Raw genomic sequence first — 20520 nt, forward strand, 5'->3', positions numbered from 1 at the left:
TTCAATGTTTTACGTTTTTAATAAGGGTTAACTATAATTAACTAAAATACATAACAGTGTGCATGTGTGTTGGTGTTTCAGGTTTGGTTACTCTGTAAAGAAGAACCCAGTGATTGGTATTCTGGCCTGGCCTTCACCCTGGGTGATTGTGATTGGCTCCTTTTTCTCCTGCTGTGGAGCAGGACTTCAGAGCCTCACCGGCGCCCCCCGGCTGTTGCAGGCCATCGCTCGGGACGGCATCATCCCATTCTTGCAGGTCAGTGCTAAAGAGATTCTTCATATGGCACAGACCTGTGTGCTTTTACAATCAGTCAACACTGACAGTGGCTCTGCACATTTCTTTGCTGATTTTCAGACCGCAGGACTTGAAGCCCAATTATTCAATTTTATAGACATTGACTCTTCCTCACAAACAGATGCCTTCATCAGGCTCAAATTCGCGATTTAAATTGATTCATGAAAAGTTTGTGCAATTTAGAGTCTTACGAATCTTGGTAAGAAAACAACCACAAAAAAAAACTCAGATTTAGAATAAGAATTTCTTGAAAAAATGTCCTTGCATTGTTTTAAGATCACTTTTCAGATATCTTAATTTACTAATATAATTAATCAGTTATCTACAAAAGGTGTGCACTGAATATGCTGTGTTACAGTGAGATTCATGGCATAAAAAATACGGAACTTTATCTGGCAAATACAGAAGCTGATGTGGACCAATGATGATAAATGTTTATTTTTTTATTAATATGTTTCTGCCATTACATTTAGCTCTTTACAGACCGTCTGTCTCTGTATCTCTGTCCTCCTCAGGTCTTTGGTCATGGGAAGGCCAACGGCGAGCCGACCTGGGCTCTGTTGCTGACAGTGGGGATCTGTGAGATAGGAATCCTCATCGCTTCTCTGGATGCTGTTGCCCCCATCCTCTCCATGTATATTACTCAAGACTTGCTAAAAATATGATACACTTTTTTGAAATCTTTCTAATTGATGTGTCCACTCATCTTCTCAGGTTCTTCCTCATGTGTTATCTGTTTGTCAACCTGGCCTGTGCTGTACAGACATTGCTCCGCACACCCAACTGGAGACCTCGATTCAAGTTCTATCACTGGTGAGAACAGCTTCAAACTTTGACTGTGTCCATCCTCACATGTTCTGGTCACTCAACTAGCAAAAGTGTCTGGTTCCTGTACACATATGCATGTGTGTGTGTGTATATCTTGTAGGACCCTGTCCTTCTTAGGGATGATCCTGTGTCTCTCCCTTATGTTCCTGTCCTCCTGGTACTATGCCCTGGTTGCCATCGTGATAGCGGGATGTATCTACAAGTACATTGAGTACAGAGGGTGAGTCTTAACATTTCAGGTTAAGGGACCAAGTCAAAAGTGCTGTTAACTCTCCATTACTGGTAGGATTCAAACACAGAATTACCACCGCCTTGATTTATCGAACACAACACAAGTGTTTCCAGTCTTTTTTCATGTTCAGAAACAAAAAGTTTATTTTTGTTTCTGAACAATTCAAAATAAATGCTTTGAAAGTTAATTTAACAGGAACATTTCCATGTAGAGTTCTGATGCAGATGGATTTAATGTAAAAAATCTTGTTCCAGATGGTTGCTTGTTAAACCTTAAGTCTTCTGTTACTAAACATTTGGAAAAATAACCTAAGTTTCTTTATTTTAACCTTTTCCTTGTAGGGCGGTGAAGGAGTGGGGAGATGGTATCCGAGGCCTGTCCTTAAACGCAGCACGCTACGCTCTCATCCGACTGGAGGAAGTGCCACTACACACCAAAAACTGGAGGTGAGCGTGTGTATGTGTGTGTGTGTTTGTATAAAACACATTCATTTGACATGTTCTTCATTTTACTTGTTAAAATACCACTACTACTGATTAGTGTGTGTGTGTTGTGCCTTTTTGTAATTGTGAAGTTGTCTATTGCACGCATAACTGACAACATTTCAAGGCTGCAGTCATAACCTTTGGTTTGGGATTGCTGATTTTTTATACACAAATAGTAGCCTCAATAGATTCAAGTATAAAATATCAATAGATCCACGGACAGTTCTGAAACAGTTGATATATGAAAAGTCATTAATTTAAATTGATTATAATTATTGATCCAATTCACATTATAATTTCCTAAAATTTTCAGCTGTACAATCTAATACATGTGTAGGAGGTTTGAATTCATACAATCAGTTTCACTTTGTTCTGGTCTTCAGGCCTCAGCTCATGGTGTTGTGTAAGCTGGACTCAGACATGGCGGTCAAACACCCCCGGCTCCTGTCCTTCACCACGCAGCTCAAAGCTGGGAAGGGACTGACCATCGTCTGCTCAGTCCTGGAGGGAACTTACATGACGCGGAGCAACCAGGCCAAGTTGGGAGAACAGGTGTGTTCATTTGTTTCAGTCATCTGTGCTGCCTTTGTCCTCTCTGGTGTGAAGTGGATGGAAATATTGGATGGAACTGAATGTTAAGATCAAGTTGACTTGTTAAAAGCTGTTTTCCATGCAACAGATACGATTTCAGTTCTTAAGCTCGCAGCGGTTGACTCCTTCAGACAAATGTAGCGCAAGGTGCTTAATCAACGATTTGCCACCCTTATGATTAGATTTTTAATGATTGTGAAATTTAGGGGTAATGTTAATGTAGTATAAGCGATATATGCATCGATAAAATAATGGTGGGAATGACGAGACTCTCGTTTGTGTCTGATGTTGGACTGTCTGAGAAGTTGCTTTATCGAGTTGAACTTGAAAATAGACAACAGCCATGACACATATTTACAAATTAGCCCCACTGGATAATGTCTTGTATAACCCAGTAATCGCAAGCACTGCATGGGAAAAAACTATAATGTGTGTTTTACGTAACAGGTTCTCATTTTGTTTGGTTTTTCATCAACTAAACTCTCACTTCTCTTCCCCTTTCTCAATCTCTTGCTTTGCTCATTTCACGTTACTTCCGGCAGAACTTAAAAGCCGCCATGGCTGCAGAGCGAACAAAGGGTTTTTCCCATGTGGTGGTTTCGTCCAACCTGCGAGATGGTTTCTCCCTCCTCATCCAGTCAGCAGGACTGGGAGGAATGAAACACAATGCCGTCCTGATGGCCTGGCCAGTGGGCTGGAAACAGGCCCAGGATTCCTCTGCGAGGAGGAATTTTATAGGTAAAAGCCAGAGCCAGAGTGTGTCAAAGGAAACGAGTAACAAGATGAGATCATTTCATGTTCATTTGTCTCAACCCTGCAGCTTCACTTCTGTGGAACAAGGTCAAATAAATCACAAAACTCTCTAGTACCAATAAAAGGCATTTTAATAAATAGGCATAACATTTCTGGTAACTTATTAATTCCAAATATTTCCCCCACATTTCTCTTAACTTTGCAAGGAATTCGTCCAATATTTCAAAAACTGTACGCTGATTAATGCCTTCATTAAAAGTTACAATAACATAACCCCCACCAATCTCTCCTCCTCCAGAAACCGTAAGAGAGACGACAGCAGCACATCAAGCTCTGCTGGTCGCTAAGAACATCGACCACTTCCCTAGTAACCAGGAGCGTCTGAAGCAGGGAACCATTGACGTGTGGTGGATCGTACATGATGGTGGACTGCTCATGCTGCTGCCATTTTTACTGAGTCAACACAAGGTACGTTTGTCTGTGCGTTGTCTAAAAGTCCCGTGCACTATTAATTGATTGAAAAAAAGAAGAGCGTATTAACAGCAGAAACATAGATTATATAGATGATTCAATAGGTGTAGGTAGACTGTATTGATTTAGTATGGATTATAATCTGCAGGTATGGAGGAAGAGCAAAATGAGGATCTTCACGGTAGCTCAGATGGACGACAACTCCATCCAGATGAAGAAAGATCTCCAGATGTTTGTCTATCATCTGCGACTGGACGCAGTGGTGGAGGTGGTGGAAATGGTCAGTGAGGCTGCAGCTACACTCTTATGCAGGCTACTAAAGCAAGTGCTAATTGATGTCTTTTAAGTGCTCTAGACAAGATTGACAATCACAGAAAATCTATCATAATTTTGTTATTTAACTCTGGATAAGGAATTAGCAAACCTTCTCTGTGTCCCCGCAGCATGAGAGCGATATCTCAGCCTTCACCTACGAGAAGACGCTGGTGATGGAGCAGAGATCTCAGATGCTCAAGCAGATGCAGCTGTCTCGCACTGAGAGGGAGAGAGAGGTACAGCGATGCACATTTCACACTGTAGAAAAGACACACAGCACACCAGAAAGAAAAACCTACAGGCTTCATGTGACACACATGATAATTAATGTACAAACAGACATTCAAATTAAAATGTTACTAAAAACAACTTAAGCATATTGTCACTATATGCTAAATACTTTAAAAACACTTTTTGAACACAATGTACATATTATACACTGTAAAATAAAATGAGTTGCTTTTACAAAAATAAAGTATGGAAACTATTAAGAGAATTTTTTCTCATAAGATGTTGAGTTAAATATAATAAAGTCTAATTTTTTCTGAGGCAGAGAGTTCCTTATCTTTAGTAAATCAAATGTTTTATATTTTACTGTGCAGCTCACACTGCAAACAGCACAATAGTAATGGAGATAGAGAGAAAGGTGAAGCATAAATCCCCATGACCTGTTTTGCTCTTGTTGAACTTGAACTCTTCCCCAAACTGGGCCTTCTGATTGGGCGGCGGGCTCAGATTCAGAGCATCACAGATGTGTCACGCGGCTCCATAAAAAGGAAGACGTCGTCTCGTGTTGGCGCCCCACCCCTCAACACCGTGTGTATTCCAGAGGATGAGGTAGCAACGGCAACCAAACAGCTTGTAGTAGCCAACCATGGTGCCATTGGTCCATCCATTAATCATGGCATCCCATCTCTCCATCACCATCCTTTTAAAGACCCCTGCAATTCTCCTCCATCCATTGTACTGTACACGCTGCCTGTGCAGAGCCACCGGGACATAAAGCTGCGATTAGAGGAAGACAGATCCTTCACTGATTGTTGTTTTGACTATTGGGGCAGATGTCATAACAACAGACGTGTGTCCATTCATTTCACACCTTCATTTGCATTCATCACCATTAAACTGCCTCTCACCTGACTGCTCTGTTAACATCCATGATTATTTTGTTTCTGTTCATGTTTTTATGTAAAGTTATGATTTACACTATCTCCTTTTTTAATGTTGTGAAAAACTGAGCTTCGGTCAAGAAGTTCTGCGTTGCTTTATTTGTGATGAGACTAACGCTGAAAACACCATCTGACCTGTCCTTTATTAGGCCCAGCTGATCCACGACCGCAACACGGCCTCTCACTCTGCAATGACCGACAAAGCTGCAGGTGCCACACCAGATCGTGTTCACATGACCTGGACCAAAGAAAAACTGGTCAACGAGAGGAACAGACAGAGAGAAAACATGGCGGTCAAAGACTTGTTTAATATGAAACCGTAAGTAGCTCCAGCTGAGCTCAAGATACGCTTCTCTGACCTGACCTGTCTACTATGACGAGTTAACTCATACAATATCATTTATTTGTTTAAGTGGATATTTGTATTTATTATTTGTACAACTGTTTTTACAATGATAATTGAAAGTTCTCTTAGTAGCTATAAGTCTACAGATTTTTTTTAAATTTGAGTACTACACCTAGTGTAAATGGTCATATCCTATTTTGTAATGGAAATGCTTTTCCCTTAAAAGTCTGCTGAAATATTAGTAATTTATTGATACTGGTTTATGTGAGACAGACAATCTCAACAAAAGTCAGTGAAGTTCTCGAGACAATATAATTATATAAGTTGCTGACAATCTGAAAGAGGAACAGCCTTTATCTCATCATTAATGTTTTTGTTGTTCTTCCTTTCTTCTAGTGAGTGGGAGCACCTGTAAGTCACTCTATTTTTCACCTTTTGATTGCCTGTGCATGAAATCACTCTGTGCATGTGCATATTTAGGTTTGTGAGAATCATTTCTGCTGGTGTGCTCGTTTTATTTTAAATATAGATGGATTATGCATCTCTCACTGTACAAAAATGAAGCAACAGTATTCCAGATACAGGTGCTACCATCTTGCACTGTTTCTCTGAGCCGGCTTTTGGTAAAACATTTATTTGACGTGTCCTCTGACTTTCAAATGTGTCGAGTCCCATCTGCTAACATGGGGGAGGTGGCGTGTATCACCTATACTGTAATCAGCCACCAGGGGGCAATCCATTACATAAAATCAAAGCGACAACAATCCAGATGTTGTTGGCTTCACTTTTGGGAGCTGTCATGTCATCCATCTTTTTTTATAATAATCGATATGTGAAAATTGCTCCACGGTTCAGTGTCAGTGCTGCATGTGTTTACTCATTTATGTTTAACCACATGATCTAAGGTTGCTGATACTGTTAACCCTGTAGACTTTAGATTTAAAATATTTAACCATGAAAAAACTGACTTTGCTTGACGTAGTGGGCCACTTATCACTTCAGTCAGTGCTGTTACTAATGTCTCTGGTTTAACGCAGCAACCAGTCCAATGTGCGGAGGATGCACACTGCGGTGAAGCTCAATGAGGCGGTCGTCAAGAAATCCCAAAATTCACAGCTGGTTTTGCTCAACATGCCAGGCCCACCGAAGAACATGAAAGGGGACGAGAACTGTATCCTCTGACAGCAAATCAGCGGGTCATTTAGTCACTCATTCTGACAGCCAATCATGGCATGTTAAAGTAATGTAGTAATGTTAAAGAACATTTTGTGAAATATGTGTATTTGCTTTCTCAACAACAGATAAATGGTAGGATTGGCACTCATGTCTGCAATAAATATGAACCTAGCGCCAACATTAGCTCAAATTAGATTAAAGACTGGTAACAGTTTAACAAGTGACCTAGCTTTGTAAATAAACGATCAACATTTTTACGGTTCAGTTGGTAAAGAATTTAACAAGGAATTGAATTAGTGATTTTTAGAGTTAAATTTATTTATTAAGTTTAGATTGAGTTAACCCAGTGTTAGTCCAAGCCTGTTGCTTGAGCGTTATACTACATTTTAGACTCAGGATGTTTAAATTCTCATTACTTTCAGACCAATCAATGAAACAAATGTATATGTAGAAATAGCATTAAATATCTTAATGTTAGTATAATACCATGTTGCTCCACTGTTAATTTACTTATTAAATAAGAAAATCCAATTTATTAGACTGTATTTGCTTGTACCCATGACCTCAGTATTTCTAAAATGATGGCAATAGCCTTAACCCTTTTACCTTGTATTATTGATATATTTCTAATACTGCAAAAGCTAAAATTGAGAAGTATTGTAGTGGAGTAAAAGTACAATATTGTGCGTGATGTCCTTAACCATGATGTGTCTCTCAGATATGGAGTTTCTGGAGGTTCTGATGGAAGGTTTAGATCGCGTCCTGTTGGTTCGTGGAGGAGGTAGTGAGGTCATTACCATCTACTCGTAGCACCAACAATTCCGACCTGTTGAAAAGGACACTGGAGAAAACATGGTTAGACAGTGGGAACACAGAGGTCAGGAGGCGTTTAACAAAGGAGGGCCTGGCTTCAAGCTGGGACATGGACAAAGATGTGTGGCAGAGGACAAACAGTACAAACCCGCTCACACTGTCAGGAGAGAAGAAGCATGTCAAGAATGTCAAATTCTGGAGGACTGTGTGAAGGACTAGGGAGTCTTCTTACGACACAGCCTGGGCTCAGTGCGTCGTCTCAGGGCACAGAGGGCGCTCCGCAACCTGTCCTCCTGGGACTTCGTAACACCTCAAGATGTCCACAGTGTCAGATGACGTCTGTGAGGTTGTCCTTCGGAGAGATGTTCTTTCCTCTCAAAGAGACGGCAGCAACTTGTTATATTTCTTCACCAGGCACCTCTCTAGGAGAGAACAACTCCTGACTACAACTTGTTGTTATGTTTTAGCATTTTGTAGCGTTTTGTGGCTCCCAGATTATCCAATTGGTTTCAATGAGCAATGCTGAAATTGTTGAGAATGTCTACATTTCAGTGTCTTTGAGGAAAATGTTCAGATGACCGACATTGGAATGAAACGATGAGTTGAACACGTTTTTTGTCATAATATTTTACAGAATATCATGTTTAACTCATGCCACTGCAAAGGACATTGGAACAAAACCATCAACAATGAGGACAGTTTCAGGGTAAATGTCGCAGCATTGATCAATAGGAATCAATAGTGATGATTGTTTAAAACACTGCTCACTTGTTTTAATGTGAGTGATAACATTAATGTATATTGTGTTGCTTCATACATTTGTATGTCCCTGTAAATGAGCTCATCATTAAATGTAAAGGGATCAGATGCCAGAACAGAACAGAGATTGGCAGGCACCTACATGTTTTAACAGTAATCATGTGGGAGATGCTGACACAGTGATTTGTGACGATGAATCCAAAGTCAAATTCTTCCAGAGAGACTGAAATCCACATTCAGGCTGATCCGTCACTCCTTGTCAGTGTGAAAGCAAATTCACTCAAAGATGTTTTCTGAAGTTTAGGAAAGGAGGTATACTGCTTGATGTTGATTGTCTTCTTGTTTAAGCTTTCATTAACACCGGTATAACAACAGATGGTGAATGTTTGTATTCATATAGAGCTTTATTAGTCTTGATCTGCACTCAAAGCTCTTTACATTACAGTTTGCCATTCACCCATTCACACACACATTCATACAGTGCATCTATTAGCAGAACTTTATTTGTTCTATCAGGGGAAATTCAGGGTTTCAGCATCTTGCCCAAGGACACTTGGGCATGCAGATGGAGAAGACTGGGAGTCGATCTGACGACATTCTGTTTGGGGGACGACCGCTCTACCACAGAGTTACATCAAAACACTTGTCGATTCATTCCATAAGGAATACTTTGGAAGAACAAGGACTAATCTCCACAGAGCTTCTGGATGTGCCTGATCTAATGATGGCCAGAATATATAAAATGAAGACGATATCAAACAAACTTTTGACATCCCTAACAATGGCATTTACATAAAGCTAATGAAATCCTTACTGTTGGATCACTTAACCACCAACAGAAGCTGACAAAATATGATTTTTTGAGGTATAATTTTTTTTTGTATTAAATCATTTTTAAGTGAGGAAAATATATCTGGTGTAAAACCTTATCTATAATTTAAATATACATTTTCTTCATTTTCAGGGTAAAAGGACATGTGCATCTTCCATCATCAATCACTGTTACAATAAAAGTTCTGGTTTCTCATTTTTACCTTTCAGAGAGGATAAAGTGTCTAACGGTTGGACAGGCTTTCCCTAATTTTATATCTATCATATATATTTTATCTTTTTTGGGGCATTTCGCCTTTGGTGTATGCACGAGACAGAAAGAGAGAGTCGGATAAGACACAGCAAAGGGCCGGCTAGCGACCAAACCTTAAGCCGCTGCAGGAGGATCTCTATTTATAAAACTAGTGCTTGACCTTTGATCTTATGACTGACACATTCACGACAGTCGAGCTGTATCAGAGCTGTGGGATCATTTGTCTGTAATATGTATAGATTATGACTTACATCCTCAGATCACCCAAAGCGAAGTGTTGACTCAACATGTCGCTTAACACACATACACACGCGTAGAGACAAAGGGACAGGAAATGTCAAACCAGGAAGTCATCATACAAAGGAAATTAAGCTGAATGATTGGTTGGATTTGTGAGATGTAGAACTGTCAAACTAGAGCCCAGCCTCTAAAAGCCAAATTGGCGATATAACTTTGGGCCTTCCTCAGCTCTTTAGTCTCATAAAGATGTCAACAGTCCCACCAGTGGCTCACCTGCTGCTATAAATCTTGAAGGCTGCAGCAGTTTGAAGTAAAGTCTGTATTTAAACATTACCTCTTGATTATGACATGACTTTATGAAATGAAACGTTTTATTGACTCAAAGATATGACATACAAATTAATTAATATGTAACAGAATAAGATTTTGCTAAGTAATATATATACCAAGTAGAGTATACACAATTTTGTGTAATGCCCGTCTGACGGAGATGAAATCGGAGCTGGTTTGTTGTCACCTCTTACATAACGGTCCGAGGCTCAGTTTCCCAAATTCTCTTTTCCCGTCTCCTGTCTCACAAAAGAACAAAGACAATATGTAGTAAGGACCTGTCTGGAAACTTGGCCCAGGATAAATGGCCTCCTGTTTGTCCTGCAGAGCGGCTAGCTGGGTCATCACGCACAGGACAACAACAACAACAACAACAACCTACCCTGTTTGATGTCTGAGCACTGTCTGAGCTACAATATCTGCTACACTGTCTGTCTGCAAGCCTCACTCTTTGTCCACTGTGAGGTACAGGCTGAGGTTCAGAGCCTAATTTAACAATTCATTGTTTTCTAAATGACAAACTTGTATTCTTTCAGGATCCATTCATTTTTCTAAATGTTATTAATAACATTTTTGCAAGATTTTTGTTTAAGTTCAAATGAGGTTGCAGAGAAATGCTGTGATGTTCTGCATGTGGGCGGGGGGGGGGGGGCATTATACATTGTATGGTTTATGTGCATCATAGTACAGGTCGTGTTTCTTGTGGAGACAGACCTTAGTAAGTTTATTGAAAAGCTGCTTTATTGAAGAGAGAGTAAACATAAGGCCTGCCATGATCTGTCCTTGGGGTCGTCTCGATATGACATCATCAACGCGAGACAAACCTCATGACCAAGCCCTGCACAGAGGCTCTTTGCCAAGTGCAGCCTAAGTATTTCCGAAAATGTTACCACTGCACAAAAGACCTACTGAAAATGTGTAATTTACAAGATCGTATTGACTCTTGTCTCTAGTGCACAATGCTTGTTTTGTCACAGGTTAATTGGCCAAACAAAGTGTTTCCTACTGGGGGCGCCCACAGGCAATAACTCAACAGCTTCAATGAATAAAAACAGTGCATCCTTGTCTAGAAACAAATCTTTGGTCCAGACTGAACTAAGTCAGCGACTGTTGGAAGGATTGCCATGAAATCTATTTCCGATTTTTAGAGTGCAGAGAAAATGAATTATGCTGATGTTAATGATACCCTGTTTTTTTCTACAACTGTTTATGTCCATGGTGACTGGAGTAAGAATCCCATTTTACCTTGCACCATCAACCAAGCTTGTACTAATCCTGTGTAAGTAAAATCATCTTCCGAACAAATAGCCAAGACATGGTGTTTATATCTGTTGTCCCTGATCCTACTGACATTGTTCATTCTTTGCTTTTGTTAGTATGACAATCAAGCAGACATTTGTTTGATAATTTGGTGATATCCCACAGACATAATCGTTGGAGGTTTCAAAGGAAAACGCTGCTAATTCCCTGTGAATCTGTTTAGAACCTTAACGTGGATTCATGGACATTGTTTATATGTGCAATAATATCCAAGGCTTTGATCATATTCAGGAATACATAAATCTGTTTATTAATTTTCCCTCTATGCATGTTTAAGTATTAGTTAGTATTTGTACCTCTGTTGTTCGCGCAGGCCCCTGTGATGTTTAATGTGGTGGTTGTGACAGCACCACATGGTGTCTGTTGAGAATAATGTCGCTTTGACTTAGCTCTATTATAAGTGCCAACATCGGGTTGGGTTTATTGTTGGGATTTAAAATTTTATCTTGTCAGTGTTTGTGTGTGTGTGTGTGTGTGTGTGTGTGTGTGTGTCTGTGTAGATGTTTATGGAGCTGAATTCTAAACAAGTGAAAGGCAGTTGGGGGCAGGAGCAGTTTGGGCCAGATATATAGGGCCTTCACACAATGACTTTTAATAACCGTTGCTGCTTGGTGTTAGTTAGTTAGAATGTGTGTGTGTCACATCGCAGTTCAGTCTCACACCTGTCTTGATAAAAGGTCTGATAAGAGCCGCTGCTGGGAACTTTGAATCTGTGGCATTCAATACACTGTACTTTAAATTGTTCTCATTTCTAGCTTTTTATATTAAAGCATAATTCCCTTAGATTTATTCAGCATCCCACAGAGTTCAACCAGCTGCCCCAGATTCTATAGGGCAGATAAAGAGGCGTTGTTTTGTTTGGAGGATGCGAATTTTTACACAAACAGGACATACAGCCGATAAAGCAGTTACACAATATTTTTTACTCCAATGAACAACAACACTGACCCACAAGGCGTCAGCTGAGTCAAGGCCTGTTTATGTGAAGATTTTGCCCAGCAACTATCAGAGGAGGAGCGAAACGGAGCTGCTCATCACTTCCTGATTCCAGTGCCAAGAGGTTGGACTACGAGGAAGAACCAAGTCTCAACTCCCCTTCATTATTGACCAATCGAATTATATCTACTGTGTTAAAATATATCAACTGAGGCGACTCTTCCCCCGGCAAGAGTGTTGGGTGACCATTGCTTTGCTGTTACTTTTCATACCTTTTCATTGCTTCTTAATAAATACTTGATTGAACCAAACCGAGACCGGCTCTTCTCATAAAAGGACACGTAACCACATTATTCACCTTATTGACAGCAAGGGGAGAGAGAGCGACAGTAAATATTAAACATGTCAGCCACTTTGGACAGTGTGGTGCTGTTACTGCCACCGCACAGAACCAAGGCGTGGGGGACGTATGCATTCACCAGTATCCCAGCTACTTACGGACTTCTCCATCTATTAAAATCGTATCTTTCAAAACTGGGATTCTGAGTTATCCAGGATATTGATATTGTGGTATGACATTTTACATGCTTATGCACAAAAACATTATACTTATAAAACCTGACAATAACTGGGATACTAGTGCACATGTAGATATAGTCCTTGATTCACCTTGCCTGTGCTGTGCAATAGAAGTTGAGAAAAGCTAAACTTTCCAGCAGCAGCACAGGCACCAGCCAATCAAGTTGATTTTATATAAATAGCCTAATCGAGCACAGTGCTAATTAATTCACATTAATGCAAAAAAAAGGTTCTGAATGAGCTTGGTGATGATGCCAAGGCTGTATGTGAACCTGGTGTATGTTCATCTGGTTGTGGAGTTTGTTTCCATTATGTCCTCTGAGCAGGAAACTGTGAGGGTTGTTGTTGTTATGACAACATTGAAGACAATTTCAGTTTTTATTTTATTAAACAAAATATGACATCATTCCTATTGAAAAGACAGAATTCTTTTTTTTACCACAATGTGTTGACCAAATCCAGATTTCTTTCTTCTAATTGTCCAGTTACAAAATTGAGTGGAAAACACCAGATCACCTAGTTACATCGATTTTTATTGATTGCATAATTCTCTGTATAACATATTTAGTCCATATATTGGTTCTTTATGAGCAATCACAGATTCCCATAACAAGCAGCTTGGTTTGCCACTGGGGCAGACCACAGCCATCATCTTCCCACAGCTTCCCCTGACCCTCCTGTTACATCTGAAGCTTTGACTAATTGGCATTTACAGAAAAACGATCTGAGGGCTGAATATGGGAGGAGATCTGACGAGAGAAAACCCAAGTGGATTAGGGAGAGAATGTAGAATGTAGATGGAGAAAGACAGAGGCTGAGGGGGGGAAAGAGGAGAAAAGGGAGGGTACCATTCTTTCTCTTCATCCCATTATCATTCCAGCAACTGCTAATAGCAGGGTGTTAACATCACAACATGGGTAATTTCACTGAGACTCCATGAGACCTTGTTAAGCCCAGCAGCTTTGTCTCTGTCGGCTTGGGAATGAAAGTCCAGCACTAAGTGGACAGGATATTAATTTGATGACTGCTTAAATGTAAAAAATAAGATCGCTACGGATATAAAAATACTTTTTGTTTACTAGAAGTAAATTGGATCCGTGTCTCTACAGTTTCTCAGGGTTTGACAATTATTGTTATCCTGTGGAGTTTTGAGTTAAAAGAGAGTTGATCTAATGAAGCCCCCTACTACTGGATGGATGGTTGGAGATGGTTGCAGAGTTAGACTATTGCAATTTAAGGAAAGACTGTTTGCTCATATTGGGGTGAGTGTTGTTCTTCTCAAACACTCACTGAGGATTCATGTGCTTTTAAGAATGCAGTTAGATCATAGGTCTTCTATTGTACGATGTACATTAATTGTGAATGAAATGTTGTGAAGGTGGAGTTATGTAAATATAATCCTTGTGGTTTTATTGGCTCAAGGAGAAGTGGGTGTGGCCTTGTGAATGATAATTATTAACCAGAAACAAGTTGCACATTAATAAGTGAGTTTGAGCCTCTAAATTACAGCGTTAACAACAATGATTGTCACCTGTCCTGTGGAGGAGTGCTGGATCAAAATGTATTTAAAGCAAAACATTTTAAAGAAGAAATCACAGATAAGTGGAATAAAACGCATGCTGCCCAGTTGGCTCAGTTTAAAAAAAACTGAAGGGTTTTGCTGCAACAAAAGCAGTTGGCCTTTTATGACAAATAACTCAATGGTGGCTCATATTAACACATTTTTATCAAACTTTGAATGATAACATTTACTAAATAGGTTTTTTATGTAGCACTGTAACACTATGCTCACCACCATGTATACAATGGGAATTAGTAACTGAGAAGAATATAATGCATCCATATATACATATCCCACCACATCTCTCTTTCTCTCTCTCTCTCTCTCTCTCTCTGTCTCTCTCTCTATATATAATGCACAATACATGCATAATACACAGAGGTTGGGAGGGGGGGGGGGGGGGGGGGCAGTCTAGGACCACCTATCTGGTTTATCCAGCTGCATGATATTTGCGATACATCCCAATTAATTTGTTCAGTCATTCATTATTTGAATAATTTTTTAACAAGTGCTTTTGGAATTCTTTAAACTTTCAGTGAATGTATGACTCCTCTAAAATACTCGAATATTCTGATAAATATTGGAAAGATTACTACATTTTATATAGATTCAGACATGGATTTATCTTAAATGATAGTTATAAATGTAAAACTACGTCATAACAGTCATCATGATTCTATTAATGAAAGGACAGTGACTCAAGCAGCTGCAGGTCAGGAGAGAGGGTCCACTGAGTGAGTGAGGGTGGGGGGGGGGGGGTTCTTTTTTTTTTCCTTCAAGGGAGTCAAATTTCCCAACTTCATGGGCCTAGAGTCACTTCGCTCCGAACTGAGAAAGTCTTTGTACTGAGAGAGAGAGAGGAGAGAGAGAGAGAGAGAGAGAGAGAGAGAGAGAGAGAGAGAGAGAGAGAGAGAGAGAGACAGCAGTGGGATTTCAGGTCTCCACAGTCGGGCAGAGGGACCACAGAGTTGCTGAATTTCATCACACAGCACTCGGAATTCACTTCCAAACCTGGATTTTTATTCACTCACCTGCTAAAATGTTTCAAAGGTAAGACCATTTAGATACCATATAGAAATCAGACTTTAATCTAATTGATTTAAACTAAACCTTCCGGCCATCATAAACCCTTTCAGTTACACCTCAGAGTCGACCTGTGATAGCATTTCCACTTTGTGAAGCATGTTGTGCCCAAATTCTCAAGGAAACGTTTGAAACAAAAGTTAATTTAAAGGAATGTTGTCTACATGCACCAATACACTTTAAAAAAAGTTTTTGTCAAAAATCAAATATTTTAAGTGCAGTTTCAGTGACGGACATGTCTCCTCAGGTGGTCTCTTGTCTTGCATCTCATCCTGCTGTGCTGGTTGACCGCTGCCCTGCAGGTTATAGAAGGTAACATTCATGCTTCTCCATTTCTCCATTTTATTTCTTTCCATCTCTTTGAAATACGTCCTGAAGTGGCTGTGGTGCAGTTAAAGCTCCTGAACCCAGTAGTGAGACTCACCAAGCTCATCTCTCTTATTAATATTCAGTACCCAGGTATTTTGTCTCTTATTCTTTTAATTCAGCAAAAGGATGAAATCATCATCGTTGGATGTTGATCCCAGCAATCTTTTCCTTAGGGCGCAATTTTCTTTTCCTAATCCTTAATCTATTAACTTTATCGCCTCACGCTTAATGTGAACAGTCAGCCAACATTTTCCTAATAATTAATCGCAATTTTGTGCTGTTTATTCACGTCGTCGTTGATCAAATCAAAATGTTTCACTCTGTGAGTAACTTTGGCGAAACTTTCCCCTGAAAAGTGGCTAGCGTTACAACCAATATCCTGACATACAAGTTCGCAAAGTGTTGGTGTGTATGTATCTTTAATAGGAGGAAACTGAGATTTTTGTGTTTGGATGTGATATCCTCTAATAAACAGAGAAGGGAACTTTTGGCATCTTTAAATAAAGTCTACAGCAATTAATTTCATTTTTCCTCCATCTGTAGAAGGCTCTTCAGTCAACCAACCTGTGGAGATAATATATAGTTCATTTCTATTTCTGATTGTCCATACGGGTGCCATTTAACTATCAACTCAATCTTACTCTGCTCTCCCGCAGGCCCATCATAGGCCACATAATATGAAACGATCCCCCTTTTCAATCCCCATTTTCACACCTGTCTGCTGTTGTGGGGTTCAGTCAGTTCCCCCCTGCTGTGAGTCTCTTCTCTTCTTATACAGCTCTGTAGGAGAGAGATTGTTTGTTTGTTTGACATTAGACTGTGCTTCCTCTGCCCTCTTTATCCTCTGTGTGTGTGGGTGGGTGGTGTGGGTGTGTGTGTGCATGCGCACACAATCAAGTAGCTGGAAGTGGCAGACAAGTCAAAGGCTGCACTAGGGTGAGAAATTAAGTGTTGAATTTGTATGAGGGGTCGCACTGAGCTTTGAAGTGGGACCCGTAGAACGCAACTGATTCTGTACCAGTTTCATGTCAGTTGAGATGCTCTCTAACCTGCACTGAACTCTGGGTAACCACCTGAAATCTTCTGGAGGGGCTGTATCCAAGATCCTGAGTCAGTTGCTGAGGACATTCTCCGGAGTTTCTTCTACCAGTATGTTGATGTTGGACGTGTTGATGAAGTTTCTAACAGGGCAGATGCACCACAAAAAAAGAAGAAGAAATATCTAATAATGATATAGACATGTTTTTCATGTAGAACACACTGACAAAAATGTTAACTTGGAAAGACAGTGACATTTAAGAGCTTTTGTTGATAAGGACAGTCTTGATGTGTGATTATGTATTCCATCCTGCTTGCTGTGTCACCTCTCACCTGAATACTCCGGAGGTCTCTGCGTTGTGATGAACGTGAATCTCCTGCTGCGTTGTTCATATGTGAAAAACAAACTCCTTATAATGTCCGGAACCCATTGGGGCCGTACATTCTCCAGAGTTTATTTCTGAACATGGCTAACATGTAGCCTGATATGTGTTTGAGAGGCAATTGACGACCAGAGTCTCGTGGCTTATCGTCTGTTAACTCTGGAGCAAAACATCAGAGCTTCAAAGTGCTAAAGCGAAGCTGCATTAACATTTTTTCTTTGTGACATAGTATATAGAGTGACAAAGTCTGTGTCTGGAGGCAGCAGAGCTGGACTGGGTGGGTTGACCAAACACAGGACTTTGACACAGTTGATCGCCTTTAATTTCCCATGTGAAAACATAAGTCATTGTGGTTTCCTTTACCCATGAACTTTCTACAACCTTTACCTCAACCGTGTGTTTATTATTGTAGCCACTACGATGATGGTCTTCTAACTTTTTAACCCCAAAACATGATCTTCAGCTGAATCTAACAATGTAGTTTTTGGGCCTGTATTTGTATTACTGTTACATTTATTACTGTTAAGATGATGATGAATGTGTGACACTGTAACACTGCTGCTGAACACTCTGCAGAGTTAAGAAATCTGAAGGCATCAGCCTTATCTTAAGTCCTTTTGCAATTGTTATGTCATAGAAGCTGGGTGCAAAATTCAGGGTGTCTGAAATGTCTGAAACCCTCTGAAATCCTCAACAGCTAAATTCTGGGGGGTCTCTGGAGAAAATATGTTTAATGTCACTTTTAGGCTGACTATGTCCAGTTTTAGGTAGGCAGGATTTCTGCTACATTTATTTTGAAGGGCTGGCCCGTTTCTTCTTCAGGATTGTCCATACTCGCTTTCGTACAGCTTGTTTACGTTGGGAATATTGTGCTTTTATTCTTCTTTGACATTTTGTATAAAAGATATGAATACATACTGGTAGGGAATAATTTAAGTCAGCAGTGGAAGTTATCACAGAGGCAAATTGACGTCTGTGCAAATGGCCAGCTTTGTATAGCTACAAATCTGAACATACATTATCTGAAGGCTCTTTACATGTTAAGTTCTAGACCTTACAAAATTATAGAGAAACCCAACAGTTCCAACAACAAACAAACACTGTAATACTTATGATTCTTGAATGCTAGCATTCTCTGTGAAGACACACATGGACAAGGCAAAATGCTGACTGCAATTGGTTAAATTGGTTCACCGTAAACAAGCTAATTAGACATAGTCAAGGGTCCTCTTAATTTCGGAACTGCAGTGTAGCAGAATCTGTGATTCATATTGAGCACAAATTTAGACTTTTCTCTAAGAGCAAATTTCATTATTAATGCTTCATCCTTAATACTGAACACGGAGTTCTGTCTTACTGTTATCTACACTTCAAACTTCGTCCTGTTCCCCCAAAAACACTCCTGCCTCCGGGAACCTTCACTTTTCATTTACTGCTGGTTGAGTAGCTCTGAATGGGTTCTATGTTTATCCAATATAAATGATTGTGAGGTGAGCCCAGTAGGAGCCTGCTTTGGTCGAGACACTCGTCTGTACAGTGAAACCTAGTCACATTATTCTGCAGTTAACAATCTCAGTCAGGTTTAAAAACCTTAATAACAGCCATACTATATATATATTTGTTCTGTCAGTGTCTGAATGTTGCTTTATGAACTCAGATCAGCTAAAGAAACAGTTTTCTCTGCTGTAAAAAACATATTTACATATCTCCATTTTATTCCCATGCAGTCGCCTGTGATGTTTAACTAAGTGTATCTTTACCCCTGAGCCTTTGGATCGTCTCCCCTCTTGACCCTATGTGGTTTCGGTTACTGGAAAGAAAATCCCACCATGTTCCATTTAGTGTTTTATGAGACTAGAAACCTGGCACGTCATAGAAGTGTATAAAAGGTCTTTACCTAAATCTCCTCAGTATATTGGAGCACTGGCCGCCCCTCACTGCAGCGGCATCCTGTCTGAAATGAGATGGAGTGGCTTCCATTCGAAAAAAACTGCTGGACACAATGGTCCAACTGTAAAAGGTGTCATTGCCGTATGTGTTTAACGGTCGGCTATGTAGGATTTTAATGGGAAAAGATCTCTGAGTGGAAATTTGAAATTAAGAATAGCCGTACGATATGGGTTTTCCCACTTCTCTGTGTATGGTGTCAGGTTTTCCATGACGTAAGATGATGTGGTTTTCCCGGTGTGCAGTTGGGCTCAAAATGAGGAGAGCAAAAGCTGTTGTGTTGTTGCAGCGGATATTAAGCCGATATGAGAAGCATTAATAGTCGGACATTATGCTTTTCTATGATAAAAAGTCAAAATTTACAGCTCTTATGTTCATGTTTTTTTAGAAAAAATATTAAACTGTTAGTGGGTGGCTGGTGTTGTTATTTGGGTACATCGTTTCCATGGTGACTGTTTAAAAAGTGGACCATGAATCATTATCATTGTGTTTCTGTTCCATACTGTCTCAGCTTTGGGGCAGGAAACATACAAAGAAGGTCTTTTTACTTGAGGAGAGCATTCAGTTTTGTTTATGTGCAAACGTTACACTTGTTACTTGAGCTTTAATAAAACTTATACCGAATACTCGTGTAATAGTCTGGTTCTAACTTGAGTATCACGTAATGACGCTGGACTGCAACGTGGGGGTGAACCTGTTCAGCCATTTTAAGGGTAGTTCTTTTTTTTTTTGAGTTCAACTCTGTGATGTTCTCTTCTTCATCATTTTAAGGACAGAGGTATTGTGGTTATTGTGGAATCAGTGTGTATTAATGTGTAATAACATGGGTGATAAAATGAGTGATTGAGATTTGTAGAGTAAATCATTTATTGTAACAAAACATGAACATTTGACTATTTATGAGGTAGAATGAACCCAACATTCAAATTAATATAGTTAAGAGTACAATCTACAGACAAGTAAGGACTATTAGTGTTATCTTACACACCCCAAAACAGAGCGGTGGATGGCGACCTGCCTCCGTGTCTCCCCATGTGAAAACACAGCAGTGGTTTTTCAGTCCACATTCCTCCACAGCATCTAGACCTTCTGCTGATAATTCAGCAAAAGCACTTAATAGGCCACTGACTGTGTTTAAAGAGCTAATGAGGTGACGTCATGAAATCCGAGTCATAACCTGTGAGGAACAGGAATACTCCTGCAGTGTGACTCAGGACACGGAAGACTGATATTTCACCTGCATGGCTTTTCACACTTTGATTTGGCTTTTTCTGCCTCGATCAGGCATTTATCCCAAATTAAACATGTTTTCGTTAGGCTTAGTTAATATTTGACCTCTGTTCACTGCTGTGATAGAATGTTATGTTTGCGTTATCAGAAATTTTTCAACACAACTTATTATGTTTCTAAAAATCTC

The 20520-nt window shown here is 39.8% G+C and overlaps 2 protein-coding genes across 3 annotated transcripts in view; both read left to right on the top strand.

Moving 5' to 3' along the window:
* Positions 1 to 8607, top strand: part of LOC128454411 (solute carrier family 12 member 7) — a 33155-nt gene extending 24548 nt beyond the window's left edge. Inside the window, exons 14-28 of one of the 2 annotated variants that reach the window (XM_053437816.1) lie at positions 82 to 256; positions 811 to 929; positions 1010 to 1108; positions 1224 to 1343; positions 1697 to 1801; positions 2224 to 2392; positions 2974 to 3169; positions 3483 to 3652; positions 3804 to 3935; positions 4099 to 4206; positions 4706 to 4807; positions 5289 to 5458; positions 5882 to 5896; positions 6523 to 6656; positions 7380 to 8607. In XM_053437816.1, the coding sequence (XP_053293791.1) occupies positions 82 to 256; positions 811 to 929; positions 1010 to 1108; positions 1224 to 1343; positions 1697 to 1801; positions 2224 to 2392; positions 2974 to 3169; positions 3483 to 3652; positions 3804 to 3935; positions 4099 to 4206; positions 4706 to 4807; positions 5289 to 5458; positions 5882 to 5896; positions 6523 to 6656; positions 7380 to 7471 (1906 nt within the window). In that variant the 3' untranslated portion in view covers positions 7472 to 8607. The remainder of the gene's footprint in view (positions 1 to 81; positions 257 to 810; positions 930 to 1009; positions 1109 to 1223; positions 1344 to 1696; positions 1802 to 2223; positions 2393 to 2973; positions 3170 to 3482; positions 3653 to 3803; positions 3936 to 4098; positions 4207 to 4705; positions 4808 to 5288; positions 5459 to 5881; positions 5897 to 6522; positions 6657 to 7379) is intronic. The other variant, XM_053437817.1, reaches the window with a different exon arrangement.
* A 6608-nt stretch (positions 8608 to 15215) lies between these two features.
* Positions 15216 to 20520, top strand: part of col15a1b (collagen, type XV, alpha 1b) — a 51831-nt gene continuing 46526 nt past the window's right edge. The window contains exons 1-2 of the mRNA XM_053438646.1: positions 15216 to 15333; positions 15614 to 15678. Coding sequence (XP_053294621.1) covers positions 15323 to 15333; positions 15614 to 15678 — 76 coding nt within the window. The 5' untranslated portion in view covers positions 15216 to 15322. The remainder of the gene's footprint in view (positions 15334 to 15613; positions 15679 to 20520) is intronic.

Source organism: Pleuronectes platessa, chromosome 13 (assembly GCF_947347685.1).
Source record: "Pleuronectes platessa chromosome 13, fPlePla1.1, whole genome shotgun sequence".
NCBI classification, from domain to species: domain Eukaryota; kingdom Metazoa; phylum Chordata; class Actinopteri; order Pleuronectiformes; family Pleuronectidae; genus Pleuronectes; species Pleuronectes platessa.